This window comes from Phaethon aethereus, assembly GCF_964289735.1.
Source record: "Phaethon aethereus genome assembly, chromosome: 3".
In the NCBI taxonomy this organism is placed as follows: domain Eukaryota; kingdom Metazoa; phylum Chordata; class Aves; order Phaethontiformes; family Phaethontidae; genus Phaethon; species Phaethon aethereus.
In genome coordinates, this window is record NC_138576.1 from 17,306,163 (window position 1) to 17,326,299 (window position 20,137).

General features: G+C 50.3%; 1 protein-coding gene across 1 annotated transcript; it reads right to left on the reverse strand.

Annotated features, from left to right (window-relative positions):
• Positions 1-8,925: 8,925 nt before the first annotated feature.
• On the reverse strand, positions 8,926-16,175 carry KLF11 (KLF transcription factor 11; the record flags this gene model as incomplete). The annotated part of the gene is made up of 4 exons (XM_081998253.1): positions 8,926-9,230; positions 11,295-12,288; positions 13,612-13,866; positions 16,134-16,175. 4 exons carry the CDS (start codon positions 16,173-16,175, stop codon positions 8,926-8,928), a joined length of 1,596 nt encoding a protein of 531 aa, XP_081854379.1.
• Between the last annotated feature and the right edge of the window lie 3,962 nt (positions 16,176-20,137).

The window sequence follows — 20,137 nt, forward strand, 5'->3', positions numbered from 1 at the left end:
GTACCTGCAGAGACTAAGCACAATTCATCCTCGGAGTATGGCAGAAGGGATGCCATGAGGCAGACGCTAGATTACACACCTGGCACAGGTATTCATGCTCCCGTTGTCTTTCCTGCAGCGAGGCTGGCCCTCTACGCTCTGCCTGAGAGCTCAGGAGCTGGCAGGCAGCCCGCAGAGGTGGGCAGCAGAAAGGGAGCCAACCTCCTGCAAAGCTAGGCGGGCTTTGACAGGATGAGGGGTAACGGTTTTAAACTGAAAGAGGGTAGATTTAGATCGGACATAAGGAAGAAATTGTTTACTGTGAGGGTGGTGAGACACTGACACGGGTTGTCCAGAGTGGATGCCCCATCCCTGGAAGTGTTTAAGGCCAGGTTGGATGGGTCTCTGAGCAACCTAGTCTAGTGGAAGGTGTCCCTGCCCGTGGCAGGGGGGTCGGAACAAGATGACCTTTAAGGTCCCTTCCAACCCAAACCATTCTGCGATACCTCAGTGGCCCAGAAGTTGACAGAGTAGAGAGCAGATGTCCTTGCACAGCCTGGGGGAAGTTGGGTGGGCCCTCTGGAGCAAGGGCTCTCCAGTGCTCCTGAAAAAAAATCCAACTTTGAATGATAGCACTTTATTTTTTTGCAGGAACGGTCATTTTAAGACCTACTAATGCTGCCGAGCTGCGGCAGGAACGCGGTTTCTCTGCAGCATGTCACGCGTCAGCAGCCAGATCTCCCAGAGCTTGTATTAGTTTTTAGCCACTCTCAAAGACCTGCTGGGGTGAGCAGGAAAAACACAGGAGACCTGCTGACTCCAGCACCACAGGTGACCATGGTACTCCATACCCTGTCTTGCTTCAATCACCGCACTGGTTTAGAATTCCCTTCAATCTGGATTCTGTTCTTTTGACCACAACCTTCCTCTATGCCCAGGTCCCCAGAGTCTCAGGCACATGTGGGGAGGTGCTTCAAGGAGCTCGGTTGCAGCTCCCCCACCACGTATTGCCGTCCTTTTGGGTGGCCTCCAGTGACACAGCAAACCAGAAGGAAAGCCACGCTGCTGTCCGGCCACCCTGCAACGCCAGCAGGCAGCTGCCCCCCGCAGCAGGCAGCGCAGGCAGCTCAGGCAGGGACCGGGGCTCTGCCTCCCGCCGTGGTCCCTCTGCCCGTGCCCTGCCTCCCCTCCCAGAGTTTCTCTCTCTGAGGCTGCATTTGGTGACTGGCCTGGGTAACAGCTCTACAACACATTTCAGGCTCTCCTAAAGGAAAGCCTAAGTACTAACAATTTTGCAGAAAGTGACTATTAACAAAAAAAATCTAAACTGAACATATTTTTGTTAGGCTGCAACAAATCTCTCTTGACTGAACACAGCAAATCACAGAATCACAGAATCATTAAGGTTGGAAAAGACCTTCATGATCATCAAGTCCAACCATCAACCCAACACCATCATGCCCACTAAACCATGTCCTGAAGTGCCACATCTACACATTTTTTGAACACTTCCAGTGATGGTGACTCCACCACCTCCCTGGGCAGCCTGTTCCAAATCACTAAGCTTCTTTACAAAATTAGCTTATCAAACAGCCAAAGGACAAGCATGTTTCTGGACCCGGAATTAAGGGGCAGTGGGTTTCACAGGTAACCTTTTCAGTATCACCAAGAGAAAAGGAGAAGCTGCATGAACACAGGAAGGTCCCAAAGGGAGTGATGCAGCTGGGACAGTCACTGCACCAGGGAAAAGGTGGGAGAAAGAAGTTTTGGGATGCAAGGAGGGTGTCCAAAGTGTGCCATGGTCTCACAGGCTTTCTCTGTGCTGTGAAATGAGGCATGCTCGGTGCCGTGCTCTGAGCGCAGAGCCAGCCGGCACGGAACAACTCACAACCATCTATCTTATTCTCATACCACGCAGAATGGGGTGGTGGTACCCAACCAGCTCCCCAGTCTGACCAGCAATTGCCAGGGACTGTGCATCCTCCACCTGCATCCTGTGCCAAAAAGCGCACCAAAACCCGGGAGGGTGGCAGTGGGGTTGGCACCTGGGAAGGCACGATTGCACAGTTTAACTACCTGGTCTCAGTGTAACCCTACTTGTGATCCATCCTTTGCTCAGGAGAAACAGGACACTAGATCATTCGCAGGTAAAAAAATCATACTCAAGAAGTACCCGAGCCCACAACTAATTTCAAGGGAAATTTCCTGAATTAATTGTTCTTTCTAAAAAAAAAAAAAAAGACAGTTGCACTACACAGATCACTTTGCCACATCTCGGGCAGTGAATGCTGACATCCCACCAGCTGAATTATCAGGCAGTTTATTTTCTTTTCATTGTATTTTTCTATAACCATCATCAAATCACAGCCGCTTGTAAGACAAAAAATGGTTTGGTTTGCCAGTACTTCTTCCTCTCCCCAAAACAGTTCTGCTGGAATTAAATAGGGTTCTGGATAGTCTCTGGTTCATCATTTTAGAAAATAACCTCTCGTCGGATACATGCAGCGTAAGACAAGGTAGTTTAGCACAGGTTTTGAGCTGACACTATTAATCCCCATTAATAAAACAGCAATAGGCTGTTAGCCTATTTGCTTGTTAGCCAAATTAGCACATTATTCATCGAAGACAGAAAAATGCTACACGTAGTATTTTGCACCAGTACAAGAGGAGTACAAGACCCTCACTGGCCAGCTGGCTGTCTATACATACCTCCTGTTACTACTATTTTTAAAGTGAGGCAAAACCACAGCTGTTGAAAGGACTGAAGAGGGTCATTTTTTCAGCTAATCGTGAAAAATTACTCTTCAGTGCATGAATGAAACCAATGAACCTGAAACTACAGAACCGGTTTGCACACTTACTCAGACTCTGGGTTTCACTCAAATCTGGGATTTTCATGTGCAAACAAATGCTTTGAATCCTTTTTTCTCCATTTCTTTGTAGATGTCTCTCTGTCGGCACTGCAGGGGAGGCAGAGCTCTGCCGTTTCAGTAGCCTAGAAAATGGGCAGAACTCTTTCCCAAATAGCAACTAAGAAAACAGAGCAGTCTTAGGATGTGAGTTGTGCCAGGGGAGGTTTAGATTGCATATTAGGAAAAATTTCTTCACCGGAGAGTGGTCAAGCATTGGAACAGGCTGCTCAGGGAGGTGGTGGAGTCACCATCACTGGAGGTGTTCAAAAAACATGTGGACATGGCACTCCAGGATATGGTTTAGTGGGCATGGTGGTGTTGGGTTGATGGTTGGACTTGATGATCTTGAAGGTCTTTTCCAACCTTAATGATTCTGTGATTCTTTCTTTTACCTGGCATGTAGCCATCCAGTGAAATCTCCTAAAAGTTTCAAGAATTTGACTGGGAGCTGTAGGTAGACTTGAGTGAGGAAAAAGCTGTGACTTGATCCATGCTTGGGTGAGATGGCTGTAAAGAATGATGAAGAGCTAGTCACCATAACCACAGCTCCTCGGGATAGGTGGTCTTCATAGTCCATCCCTGGGACCCTGGGTGCCGGTCCCTTTGCCTAGCGCATGTGAGGATGGCCCCTGTATGCATGTATCTACACGTTGGTCCCGTTGCCAAGACCTCTGAGGGCAGAGCAGCTAACTTGGCAATAGTTCCCTGACACGTCGCGTCTAGCACCCTGCTGTCATCTACTCACCTCCCCACTCACATCACCACCCCCAGCAACGCTCTTCTCCAACCTTCTTCCTCTGAGGATCAATCCCCAACGAGCTTTCAGCCAAACGATTCGCACGCACAGGCCAGGAGCTGAAACGGAGCCACTGCCCTGGATGAGGTGCAGCCCTGGAGTTGCGCCACACAAGGGTGGTGGAGCTCCCCACCGCTCTTGGCAGGGGAGCTGGAACACCAGCTGCCTGGCACAGATCGCATCCACAACAGGTTTTTTTTCTCCCTCAGCTCTGGACGCAGGACACGGCAATTATTTGCACAGGGTGAGGTGGGTTTATCTGGACAACGATAACCAACGGAAATCACTCTGAACTCGAGAGACACTACAAGGGAGAAAATGAAACCTAAGGTACTCTTCCCACCTAGGAAAACCTTTCCCAGGAAAGGGTATGCACCAGCTTCCTCAAGTTTTCTGCACTGCAAGATGTACGCATTGGCCTTCTGCACACGCCAGGATGTGAAGGCCACCCGAATTCCTCCTCCTGCACCCAAAGACTGAAGCAGAAATTGAGGAAGGCTGCGTCTGACAGAGGATGAAACTGCCCCGGTGCTAACATGCTCGCTGCAGGGAAGGTAATCCCACGGGCTGTGTGGACTGCGAGCAGACGTGGCTGAGGCTTTGCGGCATCCTCCTGAACTGCCTCACCATTTCCTTAGCCTGTAGGTTGCCGGGTTTTGAGTCATGATTTACTCCTTCTGTACGCATGGAAGACGTTTGCCTTTTTGTGGCTATAGTCTGCTTGCCTGAAGCTGCCTTGCCAGACATGAACAGAAGGTCAACAGCCAGATGGGCTCACAGATTAAACTTCAAAACCGGTTAGAAGATTTATCCCAGCAGATGAACTCAAGTCAGATGCGAGCCCGAGGCAGGACTTGGCTCACAAAGGACGGCAGATGAAGTGCCACCTTCATCGCTCGCAGGATGCTGAGCATGGCTTTCGCAGCTGGAAGCAGGGGCTTAGCCAGAGCTGCAGCCTAAGCCAGAGGACCACATCGGGCGTGCAGCCACCCAGCAACACCGTCCACCTCTGCCCACCCAGCACCGCAGCTTCAGAACAGCATCTAACCGCAAGCGCATCGGTGCTCGTTGGTTTGCGAGCAAGAGGCAAGCTGCCGCTAAGCTGAAGGTTTGGCTGTATGACCACAGAAAAGCGACGCTGGTCTAACTGCACAATGTAGCATTAAACCAATGGACACGTCTGAGCGCACATGCGTTCTTCTTCAGAAAATTATTAGTTTTCATCAATTTAGAATGGCTACAAGATAAAAAGACTTTTGCCCGCACGATGCCCGTGTTAGGACAGCAGCTGGGAAGGCTTCCTCACGTGGGAGCTCTTGTCTCCCACAGGACGAAGCTGCTCCAGACTCCGGCCCCGTCAGGATACGTACCGACCGCACCTCGGGGCTGCACGTAACGGCTCAGGCCACAGCTTGGTTTTAAGAAAAAACAGAAAGCTGAGCACAGATCTGTGAAATCCATAGTCGCATTTCACATAAGCAAAGCGAGGGAGACAATATAAAAAATAGCAAAAGAATCACAGGTATTGTTTAGGATATGACTTGATGCTCAGAAAAATCTTCCTTGAAAAATAGTGGTAGGAACAGACAGGTAGGACATCTTGCCCGGGAGTCAAATGCGTTACACAGCCCTGCAGAGCCCAGGGGCTGAAGGGTTTATGCAGTAAAGCTTTCCCTTCCCGTTGTTCTCCCGAGGTGGAAGCAGGACCACCCACGGGATCTTCTCTTTTCTTCTTCTGCACACTTGCAAGAACGATGTGCTCTTCTGCAGACAACGCTTTCAGTCACGGCTCCCAGTTTGCTCTCCGAGGGCTGCGACTGCAGAGACTGAGTCACCTTGCAGGGAAAGGCTGCGGCAGAAAGCTGCTGTCGTTACACCCTCTCCTCCCCTTCTCTTTGATTAAAACATGACCCTGCTAGAAATGAACATTGCTGCAATTTGGGAACTGGTCAGAGGGAACGAAACAGCAGAGATGCTTAAAAATGTCAAGTAGTTGCTGCTGCTGCTGTCACCGGTGCTAAGACTCCTCTGTCCCAGCCGAGAGCTGGGGGTGACACCCAGCCTGCCAAAGCCACCTCCCCGCCAGACCGCAGGTACGCGGGGACGGGAAGAACCGGGGCTAACGCAGCCATCTTTTGAGTCAAATTCTCATCTCTCCTTTATTTCCAGCGTTCGTGCCACGCACAGCTTGCGACACATAACTGAGCAGCGCTCAGACCATCACCTTTTGCTGATAGCTTCTGGAGGCCACGCTAGCAGAACAGTTACGAACCCCGAGACTCTCGTTTTCAGACAGCACGCAAACACCCCAAACCCTGGTGGTGCTGTACGCATTCTAGCAAATACTCAAGAAATGTTGTGTAAAATTATAAATGGACAAGCATTGGTTGATTTACAAAGGATCCAGAAATGTCTTGCCTTTACAGGCGAGTCAACCAGCGAGTCCCAAGGTCTTCCTAGGTATATAACCTAATCCAGATGGATTTACATAGTTCTGGAATGGACGTGTATGAAACCTGGAAATTCACAATATTTTTATGATTTATAACCAGTCAGATTACATACTTTTTATTTAATAAAAGTTAGAAACAGGTACAAAAACGTGATTCCATTTCTTTAAAATATAGGCTCAAAATAAAAAGACTGAACCATCAAGTTCAGGCAGTAAAGTGCAGAGAGCAGCTACCCCAGCCATGCTTAATCCATAAGTAACCCTTACGCAGCAGGAAGGAAGAGAAAGAGCAAAAGTCACACTGCGGCTCAGCTATTCACGCACAGCCACAAGAGAAAGAGCCGCACGTCCCAGGCACGTCCTGGTGCAGTGCACACCTCGCACGCCAGGCAAAACTAACAAAGAGGGGGCCGTCGCTTTTCCACACCATGACACACACTTTTTGAAATTCCGTATTCGCCACTCCATCACTTCCCACCCCCCTGCCACGATGCGACAAACTAACATGACAGTTTACTAAATTATGACACAAGTTTCCAAACTGTTTTGCTCAGATGAAGACCATAAATCGTTACTCACCAAAAAAAAAAAAAAAAAAAAAGTAGTACTAAATTGGCTACTGGACTGAGAGGGGATGATCTTCCACCCAGTTCAAAGCATCTTAAAATGGCATCCAAAAGTCAAACTTCTTGTTCTAAGGGACTTCTGAGGAAAAAAAAAAAAAAAGACAAAAAAAAAAAAGAGCAGCAATTTCTTTTTCTTCACCACATGAATTTGGAAAACCGAGTATCAACACAAAACAGCAACACTACAAGCATCATTCACCAGGAAGAGGGGTTTCAGCTGAGCCTTTTGGAGAGCACAAAGCGAGTTTGCATATACACACAGCCCCACCAGCACGTACGGTACGGTCAGGGGGGCTACAGCTTGCAGTGAGCGAACAGGGTGTGGACATTGTAAAGATCAGGCACAAAACCTTTAGTACACTTAGCACAATACTCCAATTTAGTGCAGTTTGAAAACTTGTTCCTGGTAATTATAACCATAGACTTCAGTGTAAAAATAATGACATATTCTGCTTTCAACTGAAACAGGTCTCTGCCGATTTCAGGGGAGGGCTAGCTGAGATCAGCAAGTCTGCACTTACATAGATGAGAACTGTGCTTTGCCCGCACTGAGAGGCGGGGCCAGGATTTTAGAACAACAAAAGCCATGCAAGAGATAGTGCTTTACACATCCAGGAAAAACAGTCCTCCTCAGTGCTCAACTAAGCGCCAGTGTGGGAGTGGCTGAAGGGAGAAGAGTCCAGAAGGAATAAAAACTACAGAAATGTTTCATCCAGCAGGTGAGTTGTCTCCCAAAAAAACACCACCTGGTGCTTGACAGCACAACAGCTCTACTGTCAGCTCTGCTATGATACGCACGCACTTCCTCCCACACCACGGGAACTGAGCAGTCCGATTGTGCCATGGGCATTTCGTTTTATTACTCATACCATGCCATTACAACACAGCACTCCAGCAGCCAGCGATTCCACTTCTCAGCCATATTTACACTTGGTGTAAAAGAAAATCCATTCAACAGGGAAAGTATTTCATTTAATAGAAAAGGGTGATTTTATACAAAGTACTGTGGAGAAGTATAAGGCCACATGAAGAGCATCATCAAGTTGACATGGTGGCTATTTCTTAAGACATGATTAGTACTTCCTCTGATGTTTTGATACAGGTAAATGAAAGCCTTGAACAAATAATTTCCTAAGGTGCACAAGCATTCACGATACATAAAACCCCTTAATTTTCTATTTCTCCTGTACTCAGAAAAAATATAAAGAGAAACAGCTAATTATTCAGGGGTTATCTTGCCATTTTTGCATTTTTCTGTAGATTTTGATATGCTGGTTTAGTAGGACTGAAAGTAAAGCATAATTTTTAGTGTCAAAGCTTCTGAAGAGTGTTTGTGCTTCTACCTCCATCAGAGCAGTCTGGCTCTTCCAAACTTTGCTCCAGTGGAGTGTGGACTCAGGAATGCGCCGTATGCCAAACTTCTACCAAAAGTCACAACGGCTTCCATTTGCAAAGGGTATGAATTTATAAAATGTTGAGGATTTCAACACTTCTTTTCTAAAAGAAAGTCATTCTGGTTTGGTTTGTTTTAAAAATGATGACATGCTTACATCTCAAACATCCAAAGTGACCTGCGTAAGGAGGGTGTAACAGCACCAGCCCATTGCAGGATCAGGATCTGCAAGCATGAAAATCCCAACCACCATGAGTTATCAAAGATCGTGTGTTTACAAACCGCTCTGAATGCAATTCTTTACTGAAAAGGAGTTTCCAAAACTCTGGGTCTCATCCTGCACAGCCCTACTAATGCAGGTCAAGTACCCTGCCTGCATATCAAGACCAAAATGAATAAATACAAAATATATTTGGTATAGAAAATACTAGTATAAAAATTAAAAATCACCCTGTTTTACTGTCCATCACAATATTAACAGCAAGCATTACAAGTGACTTTTTCAACCTATTGCCAAAATCATTTCCAAAGAGTTCTGCTTTCTTGAAGTGCTGGTGATTGCATTTGCCCAAGTATGGAAAACAACAAATAGGGGAGGGATGAGGAAAGATATGATAAGATTTCTCACATAGCATTATTAACAGAGGACCTAAAGGAAACTAAAGTATGCACAAACAGGGCCACGGAAAAGCCATTGTCAATTTTATTGTAGCCGTCAGAGCTCTTCCTGATCTTCAGAAAGTTTGTAGAGAAGGTGCTTCCTCACACTAGCCCTGACAGACAGACGATGGCACGGGGATGAGCATACTCAGAGCACTGCTGCTTTTCGGTTTCTCTGTTGTGGCAATTCTGTTGAGTTTGCCAACCTCTGCCTGCCAGCTGGGGATCTTCTTTGTGGTCATATGGCGGCGGGTGTGCTTTGTCAAGTGATCGCTGCGCATGAAGCGACGCTCACACACAGGACAAGCAAACTTCTTCTCTCCCGTGTGAGTTCTACGGTGGCGTGACAGTTCATCTGAGCGGGCAAACTTCTTGTCACAGCCTTCCCAGTTGCAGCTGAAAGGCTTTTCTCCTGCAGGACATAAAAGAAGCGTAACTTACTTCTGAGAAGCTGTGTTACAGTTTTATCAAAGAACTAACTTAAATCCTGCCTTGCAAAAACTGATGAATTCCAAAGAACTGCTCATGCGTGCCATCAACATTAGCTTAAGCTCAAGTAGCGTTCCAGAGAAAAACCATAGATTTCTATTTATTCCCTCATACCTCTTTAAAGGTTATTTAATCGAGTCTATTTTTTTCAATTATCCAAAACCCCAATTAGCCAAGATTCTTCACCTTTTTCTTTAAACTAGGTTTAAAGCTACCTTATCCGCTGGCTGAACTAGAAGCCAACCCCTGCCTCCACTCCGTGTGAGCACGCCTCTTCGGCTGCTGCATGTCATCAGCAAATACTGCGGGCAAACAGGAAGCCTGGAATCGAGCCTCGGAGTCCTGCGGCTCCAGTGATCCAGCCATACACACAAACACACCACCCCAGTGAGCGCTACTGAGGAACAGCCTGTCCTGCCATCCCCATGCAGCCGGAGGTCCAGCAGGCAGCTAGGGGAGCTCTGCACGCCCGGGAATGGCAGCAGTGAGGAAGGCTGTCCACGTCAGCTTCTGCTCATCCTGAACAACTGCTTAACACCAAGCCTATCCTAAACAATGTGATCCACCGCCTACAACCCCCATAAAGCTCAAGATAAACATCTACCACATGACCCAAATGTATGGTAACACTTTGGAGCAGAACAAAAGTGTCCAGCAGAAAGGCAGCACCACAGAAGTGTCGTTATTTCAGATACTGAGAGTAAAGTGAGAGAGAAAAAAAGAGAGTGAGAGTCTATGTCTGCTATGGACCATACCACCTAACTACTCCGTGAGCAGGACAAAAGCGGGAAGAGAAAGCTAAACTATGCTGCCTCCTGATCCTCTAAGGTGGACTGGTTAGGGGCGGGTCAGTGTGCTTGACCTCCCACTGAGTCCTAGCCTTAATCATGATACAGGGACACAGAGCTTCCTTATGGATCATCAGCAGCATGTGCTCAAAGCAAGACACTTGTTGCTAGTCTATGTTTATCCTGTAGTGCTAGGTTAATTCAGCAGCCTGCAGCACTTTGTCTCAAGCCAGAAGTAGAAGCAGCCTCTACCTCTGGGCTCTGGTTTACAAGGATTATCAGCCTCAAACACGGTTTAAGCTTTCTCCCTAAAGGAATGGTAAAGACAAGCTGGCAAACTAATGCAAATCCTGCCATGGAAGCTGACATCCAATAAACTACAGTGTCTGTGGGGCAAGGCAGGGCAGGGGAAAAAAGCCAAGGGAAAACAAAATTAGACAAACTTTTGAATGAGCTATTCTGTACCAATCTCCCACTACGCCTGTCCCCCAACATCAAAAATAGTCCCTTTTGAGAACTCAAAGTTAGTTTTAACTTAACAGGATCTTGGAGCTAGAAAAAGGATAAGCAAAACACATTTATACTGTCTCCACACTAACCAGATTTTATGGAGCAAATCAGCTCACATTAATTACAATTAATTTTCAGTTACCTTTAAAATTTTCTTTCTGTAACAAATAAAATGCTACATTCCTGCAGACGTTCTTCTTAACACAGTAGCCCAAAACCTTAATGCAATCCCATTGAGCCTAGACAAAAGTCTGGAAAAATACGCAGTTTCTGACTTTCTCTTTTCTCTTTTATTCATGTAACAATTAAGACCAACCACCTGTACTATGGTTTGCTTACATCAGACCTTTCCATGCCCCAAAAAAAGGGACTTGCACAATTCATTTCAGTCTAGTCCAGATGGCAAGATTCCACTCAAATCTAAACACACACAGACGGCAAAGCTTCGCTCCAACTAAAGCATGTGAAATTCAACTAACACTATGGGGTCAGCTGAGGTCTCAGAACAAAGTCTGTCTTGTTTTGCTTCCCCACGGAGAATGAACATTCCTCCCTTCTCTGAGATGACCACAAGCTTCCCCATCACCTGCCTCTTCCCTTTCCTGCCTCCTCCCCCCAAAAAGTGTGAATTTCAGCACCCCAACACCAGCCGTGCTAGAGTGACAAAGAACCCGCCCTGTTGTACACACCAGTGTGGGTGCGAAGGTGGGCTTTGAGGTGTGAACTTTTGAAATAGGTTTTCTTGCACCCAGGGAAACTGCAAACATAATTCCTCCGTCTAGAAAAGTCCATCTGGGGGGTGCAGCTTTGACCGGAAGCGATGAACACAGGAGCAGGAGCAAGGGGCAGTAACTTGGTGTTCCCAACAGTCATCACTGTTTGCGGGCACTGTGGTGTCTGTGTGACAGCAGTCTGTGGAAGAACCAGCATGACGGTCCCCTGAGGCACAGAAGGTCCCATGAGTACAGGCTGAGGGAGCGGGGCTGCCTGCGGTAAAATAGGTTTCATGGGAGTCGAGACTGTTGGGGTTGAAGGCTTGACATAGGCATTGATCATACTGCTTTGTCCATTTAAAGGGATCATTTGACAGAGAACCTGGGGGCTTGAAACAGGGGCAGGTGTCACTGGGGTAGCTCTTTTTTGCAAGTCAGTCTCGCAATTCTTTGGTAAACGGGCCTGCGGTGAAACGGGCCGGACTGGTAGCTGTCCTTTATTGGTCACAATATCACTGGAGTCATGTGCACAAGGTTGATGTACTGGAGAGGTTTTGTTAATTAAATTATCCATGGCACACGTGTCCTGTGGCAGTCTGGAATGTCTTCGGTCATCTGCTCCACACCAGTCTCTGGACATGCTGTAGCCTGAAGTTACCTTTGTTTTCTCTTGCACAGCAGGAATGTGATGGTAAGCAGAACTATCACCTGTGTGACGTATCACGCTTGTTGCCATGGCCCTGCAAGGCTGAGGGGCAAAGGATTCAGATATCACTGGCTTCTGACTGCACTGTCGCTCTGTGTTGATAGCAGATGGCTTGGTTATGGGAGAGGCACCGGTCACAGACGTGACTGAGCAGGCAGCTGTATTTGCCATGACAGTCCTTGGTTTGGAGTAAGTGACTTGTGAGGAGAGGAGCACAGCAGCTGATATCTCAACAAAGTCAGGGCTGTGCGGAGGGGTCATGCACTGCAAAAAAGAAAACACCATTATACAGCAGTGTAATTTCATAGCACAATTTTTCGCTATCTCTACTGTGAAAAAATAAAGTTAACACCTCCTCCCCAGAATCTCAGAACCTGACTTTTGGGACAAACTGATTAAGGCATGCACTGCCTCATCTGATGGCCATTCTGAATATGCTAAAAAGCATGTTAATAAAAGGACAGCAATGAGGCAGATGTGAACCTGCATAAAACACTGCATGTCTACTCACTGCACTACACAAAAACTCTCTCGTTCCTTTCTCCACAGCAATGGGTGCAGCTGTGAGAGGCTATGAGCACTCTGCTGTTCACAGAAAACAGACTAGCAACAGAGCATGACACTGTACCATTTCTGTTTTAAGCTTTCAGCAAGCCCTGCATCTTTCATCAACGATTACCCCATCAGCTGGTCGCTACTTCTGAGATAAAGACAAATGGAACTGCTCTCTCCCTTCTTACTCATCCATTTCTCCCTATACTCTCTTGCTGCTACCACCTCTCCTTCCTCCTTTACCACTGAAACTCATGCCTGTCTCCTGTGCTGCTCAAGAGACAGTGCTACCAGTATGAGAGAAGTCCATCAACCAGCTGCCATACCCACTCAGCCTCTTTCCTCTATTATTCCCCTTTTTCCTGACATAACTACATACTGGAAGGGTACTGGTTGAAATGGGCCTTAGCCATATGAAACCTGAATGGCACCAAGCCCTTGTTTAATACCTACTTTTGTTACAACATAAATTGCAACAAAAAAAATTGTGATTCAGCCGACATTAGTCAGCCAAAGTAGACCAATGCTCTGGAGAAATAACAGGCTACATGTACAAACACATAGCATAGAAGCTAATTAAATTGTCTATTTCATAATGTACTTTCTCTTATAACGACCAGAGTAAAGCCAAATGTCATCAAGAGCCTTTTTCATGTAGTGCTTGCAGATAAGTTGGTGCCGAATCACTGAGGCTCACTCTGCCATTCTCTCCCAAAGCACTCCAAGAAGCCTCCAACAGCCATTCAAGACAGCATCCTCAGCACACCAGTTAAATAACCTGTCAGCAAAAGCTTTCACATTGAGATTCAACAAGGGATCAAATCCCTACATCTGCCATTCCAGAGACAGCAGAAAAACCCAAACTCAACATGCCCACCTCACCATTCCACGTACACACACACAGCACTGGCTATCCTATAGCTATTCTACAAAGGGACACATGAGCAGGCTCTCTTTTCCAGCCAAGTTAAAACATTGCAGAGATGTAACATCCAGATGTCAGGCATATTTATTTTGCATCCATGTTTTCCTTACCAGTGTAGATAAATAGTCCTTTGGTAATTCAGACGTAGCCTCAGTGTGCATTGTGAAATCACCAGAATCCGAGAAGGGCGTCAGTGGCCTTATCTTTAATATGTCACCTTTCTGCGATCTTTGACCCCAGGAGCTCATACAAACAAGCGCTTCAACAGCTTCAATGTCATTCTGCTCCAAGGTGCTGCAGGTAGACCTTTCGCTGTCATGACGCTGCCTTTCACGGATAGACTCATAGATGTCCACAATGTCAACCTAAATGTAACCGGATTACCGGCTATTAGGACAAGTCAGAATACAAAGCCGACACCACCCACATACTGTCTGCTTGCGATGAAGGTCATCTGAAAGAGATCCCATGCCTGGGGCAAGGTTTTCACCAACCAGCTCAACTCTTGCCCTCCCCCACCAGCTCATCTCCCCATCCATTACCCTGGGGGGGGGGGGGGGGGGGAGAAATACCAAAACAGGTATGATTTGCAGGAAAGGAACAGATAACTATGTAGCTCACATTTCCAGAGTTACTTTCCTGGACTTTCCTGGATTACACCACTCTGAATAAACATATCTCATGCCTGCATACAAGCAAAAAAAGAAAAAAACCAACTGACTTCCAACCTCGTTTAGACAAGGCTGTTTCCTGGACCCCAAAGATGACTGCTGTTCAGCACTAATCTCATTCTGGTAACATTTAGAAGATAAATTTCAGCTGACAGCAAGATGCTTGAAGGCACGATCACCGATTCAGAGTACCACACCTTACAAAAGCATTTTAATCTTATTTTTACCAGTAGGGAAGCCAGGGTTGGGAGGAAGGAAGAGAAATAGTCTTCAAAGTGCAGTGGGAATTATTTGTACTGTACTTTAGAAAGGTATGATACTAGAGAGGTGCTAGGTATCCCAAAGTGCGCTAGGAGTAACATGAGAACAAATGTAATCATATTGATTTGCTTCCAAATGCAAGCATCACACAAAGTCTGTGTGCGTGCACGCGTATGCATGCATGCAAAGCACTTGCCTTCTCTGTGAAAGGATACCTCAGCTTCATAAAGTGCGCTCAATGCTTGGCAGCGACTCCAAAAGCTACGTTGCACTGTTGGTTTATCGCTCACGTGCCAGCTCAGGCTCAACTAAGTGTTCAAACTCCTCCAGTCTTTAGGCACACCAATGAACAGTGAAGGCTGGGATTCATAAGCATGGACTAAGATTCTGGAGCCTAATGCTGTTCTACAGCATGCTTATCTACTGCAGCAAACTAAAAACCACCACCACACCGTTAGCATGGCCTAGAGGGAACTGTACTTGTTGGGTGACATCACCTACACACGTAAGTCAACAAGTTTTGTTACTGAGCCTTGTTAAGCAACATGGAATGATCCTGGCTCAACAGTGTCACAAAGATGCAAAGCTCCGTGACATTGTCTCCACCACAGGGACGTGCATGGCAAACATGTTAAACATAACCAACACACCAGCACCGGACTCGGAGAGGACTTTCGCCTAGAACAAGAGGTACCGTGCATGAATATGCCCAGGCTGGGGGCAGGAAGGGGTTAAAGCGCTCTAAAACAGGGATCCGAGTGATTAACTGCCCTGAGAGACTTCTAAGAATTTCCACTGAAAGCAATGTAGAACCCGAAGGAGGGCAAAAAATGATGTCGCCTGCAAGCCTGGACCTAGAACGCCTGTCAGATGGGAGCCACAACAGGCGAGGCTCTGCACTGAGCTGCCAGAAAACCTACTTTCCTCAAAGCATGACTGCAGGCAACCAAGCCAGCAGGTCTCTTTTCTTCCAACCCTACGTTTCAGGAGAGCAGTTTTCCCTAAAGAAACATGAAAAAATACTCCCCGTTTCAAAAAATACCAACACCCCCCCCCCCCCCAAAAAACCCTAAAAAAGCCTTTTCTCAAGGCGAGCGCTGCAGCCCAGGCCCCCCCGCCGCCAGGGAAATGGCTAACCGCGCCTGCCCGCCTGTCCTCACATCACCCCGCCGGCTGCCGGGGCCCTACGTGCGCGGGCAGCGCGGGCAGCTGGCGGGCAGGCGGGCGGGCGTGGGCGGCGGGTCCCCAGCGCCGGGCAGCGCCTCTTCCCGCCCGCCAGCCGTCCCCGCCCGTTCCCCGCCCCGCGGCGGGTGCCCCCGGCCGGGAGGCGCCGCTGAGGGGCGGATGGCGGGAAGGGAAGAGGAGGAGGAGGAGGAGGAAGGCAGCTCCCGCCCTGCCGCTTGCTGCCGTCGACGCGGAAAGGCTGCCCCCCCCTCCCCCCGCAGGTGACCGGGCACCAGCCTCCCCGAGGGAACGGCACCGACCACCCCCCGCGGCGGGTAACGGTGCCAACCGATCCCCCCACCCCGCGGTGAGTAACGGTCCCGAGGCGCCCCCGCCCCCACCGAGGCGGTAACGGTCCCCGCGCCCCTGCCCGCCGCAGAGCACGTGCCCGGGCCGGGCCGGCGCCGGCTGCCCCCGGCTCGAGGGGCGCCCGCCCGCCGCCGCCTGCTGTCTCCCTCCGCCTGCGCGATGCTTACCGCGGACGCATCCCCCATCTCCGAGCAGGGCGAGCCGTGCATGGCGCGGCTCCGGCGGGCGGCGGCGGTGTGACCGGGGAGCAGGAGCAGCACCACCAGCAACAGCAGCAGCGCGCACAGGAGCGGCCGGCACCGCCCCCGCCTCCGCCCCTTCCCCCGCCCGCCGGGAGCCGAGCAGCCCGCGCACCCGCGGAAGCGCTGCGAACCGCTCCCTGCGGCAGACAGCATGGGGCGGGGCTCCGGGACGGGGGGGGGGGGCTCGCCAATCATCGCCCGCCAGGGCCCGCATCCGACCAATGAGCGGCGGCGACCGGCGTGATCGCGGCGTGCCGCGGGGCTGCCGGCAGGAAGGGCGGCGCGTGGGCACTCTCGGCGGCGGGCGAGAAGGCAGGGAGGGGGCGGGGCCCAGCTGTGGGAGGAGGGGCGCGCGATGGAAACTGGGGGAAAGGTCGGGGCGGGGGCGGGGCGGCGGCCGGGAATGCCCGTGCGCGCGGGGGTGTGGCGGGGCGGGGCGCGGGGGCGCGGCTCTTCCCCCCTCCCGCGGCGCGTGCGGCGCGGCACGCAGGCGCTCCCCCCCCCCCCCCCCCCCCCCGACGCTGGGGCGGGATTTGGGGGAAAACAGCCCTTTTCCACAGGCTGCCGGGCGCGCGCGCTGTGTCGGCTTTTCCGTTGTGTTCGGTGAGGTCCCGCCTGGCCGCCCGGCTCCGGGGCTACGCATAACCCTAGCGCCCCCCCCCCCAAAAGCATCAAGTTTGGGGTTTTTTCTGATGCACGGGTACCTGGCCCCGGCCCTTGCCCACCTGTGAGCCCGCGGGGCCGCGCCCGGCCGGGGAGGGCCTCCCCTGCGCCCGCCCCGCAGGCGTCTTGTAAAAAAAAAAAAAAAATCTTCAAATTGCAACATATTTTTTAAAAGAAATGTGTGTCGTCTTTGGTAGGTTTTTTTTTTCACCTTCCAGCCCCTTGTTTTCTTTTTGCAACAGCAGCTGAAACGTAGCGGCCCGTCGGGTTCCCGGCAGGTCCGGGGTTTTACCGGACGACAGCGGATCGCGGCGGTCGCGCCGTGCCGGTGCCCGCTGGCGGGGCGAGGGCGGCCATTTGCCGCGCGAGCGCCCGGCCGCCGTGGGGGCCTTGCTGCCGGCTGACACGACGCGCGGACAGTAATGAGCCTTTTTCCCTGCCGCATTATCTCCACTTTTTCCTTCCTCGGTTTCTCAAGACGGGACATCCTCCTCGGCGGTGCGGAGGACATGGGAGGGATCATGCGCAATCTTTCATCTCCTTTTGCTGCTGGCTTCGCCTGACCGCCGGGGCTCATTTTTTCCATTACAATCCTGGGCCTTCCCTGCTGTCTGTGTAGTTTCTAAAGTTTTGCCATCCTGCGCTCATCCCCGGCCTCCATTACTGCACATTTCTTGTACTTTACCTTCCCCAGTGCTACTACCTCCCAGCCCATCAAACACCAAATTAAAATGATCTCCCTGGCCCATCCATCTGGGCATTCCCCTTGCCTCTTTCCATCTTCTCATGGTGCCTCCCATATTTAACCTAATCTCTTGGGTTTGTTTTTTTTCCCATTGCCAGGCCTCCCACCGCCATCTCTCCCATCACCGCAGGAACTGCGGCAGCTGGTGCAGCTACAAGCCCTTCACCCCAGAAGGTCCCACGGGCTTTCTTGCACGCCCTTGTTCCCGCCTGTGGCTTGCAGCCTGCAAGCTTGTGCCTCTGCCCGGCTGCACTTTGCGTGGCGAGCAGCTTTCTGTTTGTGTTTGTGCGGTACCTGCCCTGCTGCAGCTGTAGCCTGGGCGACAGGGCCCCACGCCTTACAGTAGTAAGAAAAATGCTGATAATTCACGCGGCAGATCCAGCTCTAACTTTAGTTACGGTCGCAAAAGGAAACCGGTTGTGTGACAGGGAATGAAACAAATCCGGGGAAAATGCTGTCAGTGACGAAAAAGCATGATGGGGGGTGGCGGCGCGGTGGGGGCACAGGGTATGCGCCTCCTCTGTAAAATCACTAGCTGTTCCTCGTAAGGCCAGAGCCAGTTGCATGCTCCCATTTCGAGGGAAGCCTTTAAGGAATTGCAAAACTAGGAAAATACCCTGCTGTTCTATTTTGCATTTTCTGCAGTTCCGCTGTAGCTGAGAAGCGACTGTATTTGTCTCTCTCCTGCTTGTTGAAACACATGCAGTTTCTGCTTGAAGCGCTTACAGGCGCAGCCTTAGTCATTCACAGCGCAGATTTTTAATTGAACAATAGCATCTGAAGGCAGCACAGCGACCTCGCCAGTGAAGAAGCGGTCGCAGGGGAGCGGAGTGGATCGCTTCTCCCGACTCCCAGCGGGATGTCTTCCCGTGACATGTACCACAGACCGTGCCTACGTGTTCTGAGCTTCCCAGGTGGAAGTTGCTGGACTGGGGGTCCTCGCGACAGCGTGCGGATGCAAGACCAGTCGACAGAAGTAATGTAGCACGTCCGCACTCCGCCTTGCACCACAGGGAAAATGCGTTTGATTGTGTTCCCCTTTGCTGAGCTAAAATGGCAACTAAGGTGTTTAATATAAATCCTCAGAGCTCTTGCCAGAATCACCTGGTCTGCCTTGGTCTGCTGCTTCCAGCTGAGGCAGTGTTAGATGAGGAAGGAGCATCTTCTTCATCCTCGCATCAGATGTCGGCGGCAGAGCACTGAACCCCACGGAGCCTGAGCCCCCAGCCCTAACAGCCTAGAGCTTCTCCTCCTCTCCCCCCTCCTACTTCTCCCCCCTTTCTCTTTTCTTTCCCAAGGCCGTGCTGAGGTGAACATTAATGCAGTTGATACTCTCCTGCTTCGCCGTACTCCTGCCTACACCCACCGGCTTCCCTGTGGGTTTCGGCAACAGCTTCCTGAGCAACCTGCGGGCGTGCTCGTCGGGATGATCCACGCCGGCTGTGGTTTCCCTCCTGAAGCTAGTAACCTGAAATGGGGCCCACATATCTGCAATACTCCTTTCTGAAGAGCTCGGAGGAGCCTACCCGTGTTGGCTGCTGGTGCCCCCGCCCTACCTGGCTGAGGCAGTGCAAGCCCCCAGCCCAGCAAAGCCGTCCTCCGCCATGCTGCTGCCCCGGTGCCCTCGGGATCTGGCTCTCCCAGCACTGTTCGGTTTTGTAAAGGCCTTTTTTTAACTCGGTTTAACTCAGACTGTTGGCAAACACTTCAGAGAAAAGCTTTCTTTGTCGAAGATAGGCAGTGTCTTTGTTCCGAGGTAGGAACGAGCAGATGTAAGTCGCTTCAGCGGAGGGCTGAGAAGGCTCCACTCGGGCTATCTTATCCTTTCGGCTGGGAAGACAAGAAGAGAATCAAACATTGCGTGCGAGTGGGAGGGAAAATATTTAATACTGTAGGCTGAAAACAACAAAAGGGCACACAGGCAGCTCTCCCCCATTCCCTTTTTGTAGATAATTATACAATAAGCAATTCAAAAAGAGACTAGAGGAAGAATATTACGGGCTCAGACAGTTTTCCTAACATTTACCAGCAGTTAAAAATAGACCAAAGCAGTTGTCTTGGGTGCAGCTTTAGAGTTAGTGCAATTTGGCAGCGGCCTCTGGTCTGGCTGAATACAGCAGCGGGCTACTGTAGCAAACGCATATAGCCTAGCACATGGGGCGGGATTAGATAAAAATAGATAACTACAGTCAGAGCTCGCATACAGGAGAAGTGGGAAGATACATCGGAAGAAACGAAAGACTACGATGCATGTGTAGGATGCGTCTCTTCCACCTCCTCTCCCCTCTCCGTTGCTCGCTCGAAGGGAGAAGCGGTCGGAGCTGCCGCAGACCCCAGGTTGCCCCAAAACACGCTTGCTGGGCCGCCAGCAGCAGCCAGAGGAGAAATTCCCCACCACGGAGCAAACGAAGCAGCTCTGCCAGGTGGTGCCTGACACCAGCCGATGGAAACGGCTGCAGCAGCCCCCGGCCCGGGCAGGAGCGGGACCGGAGGGATTCACCCAGGGGGTGAACGCACCCCC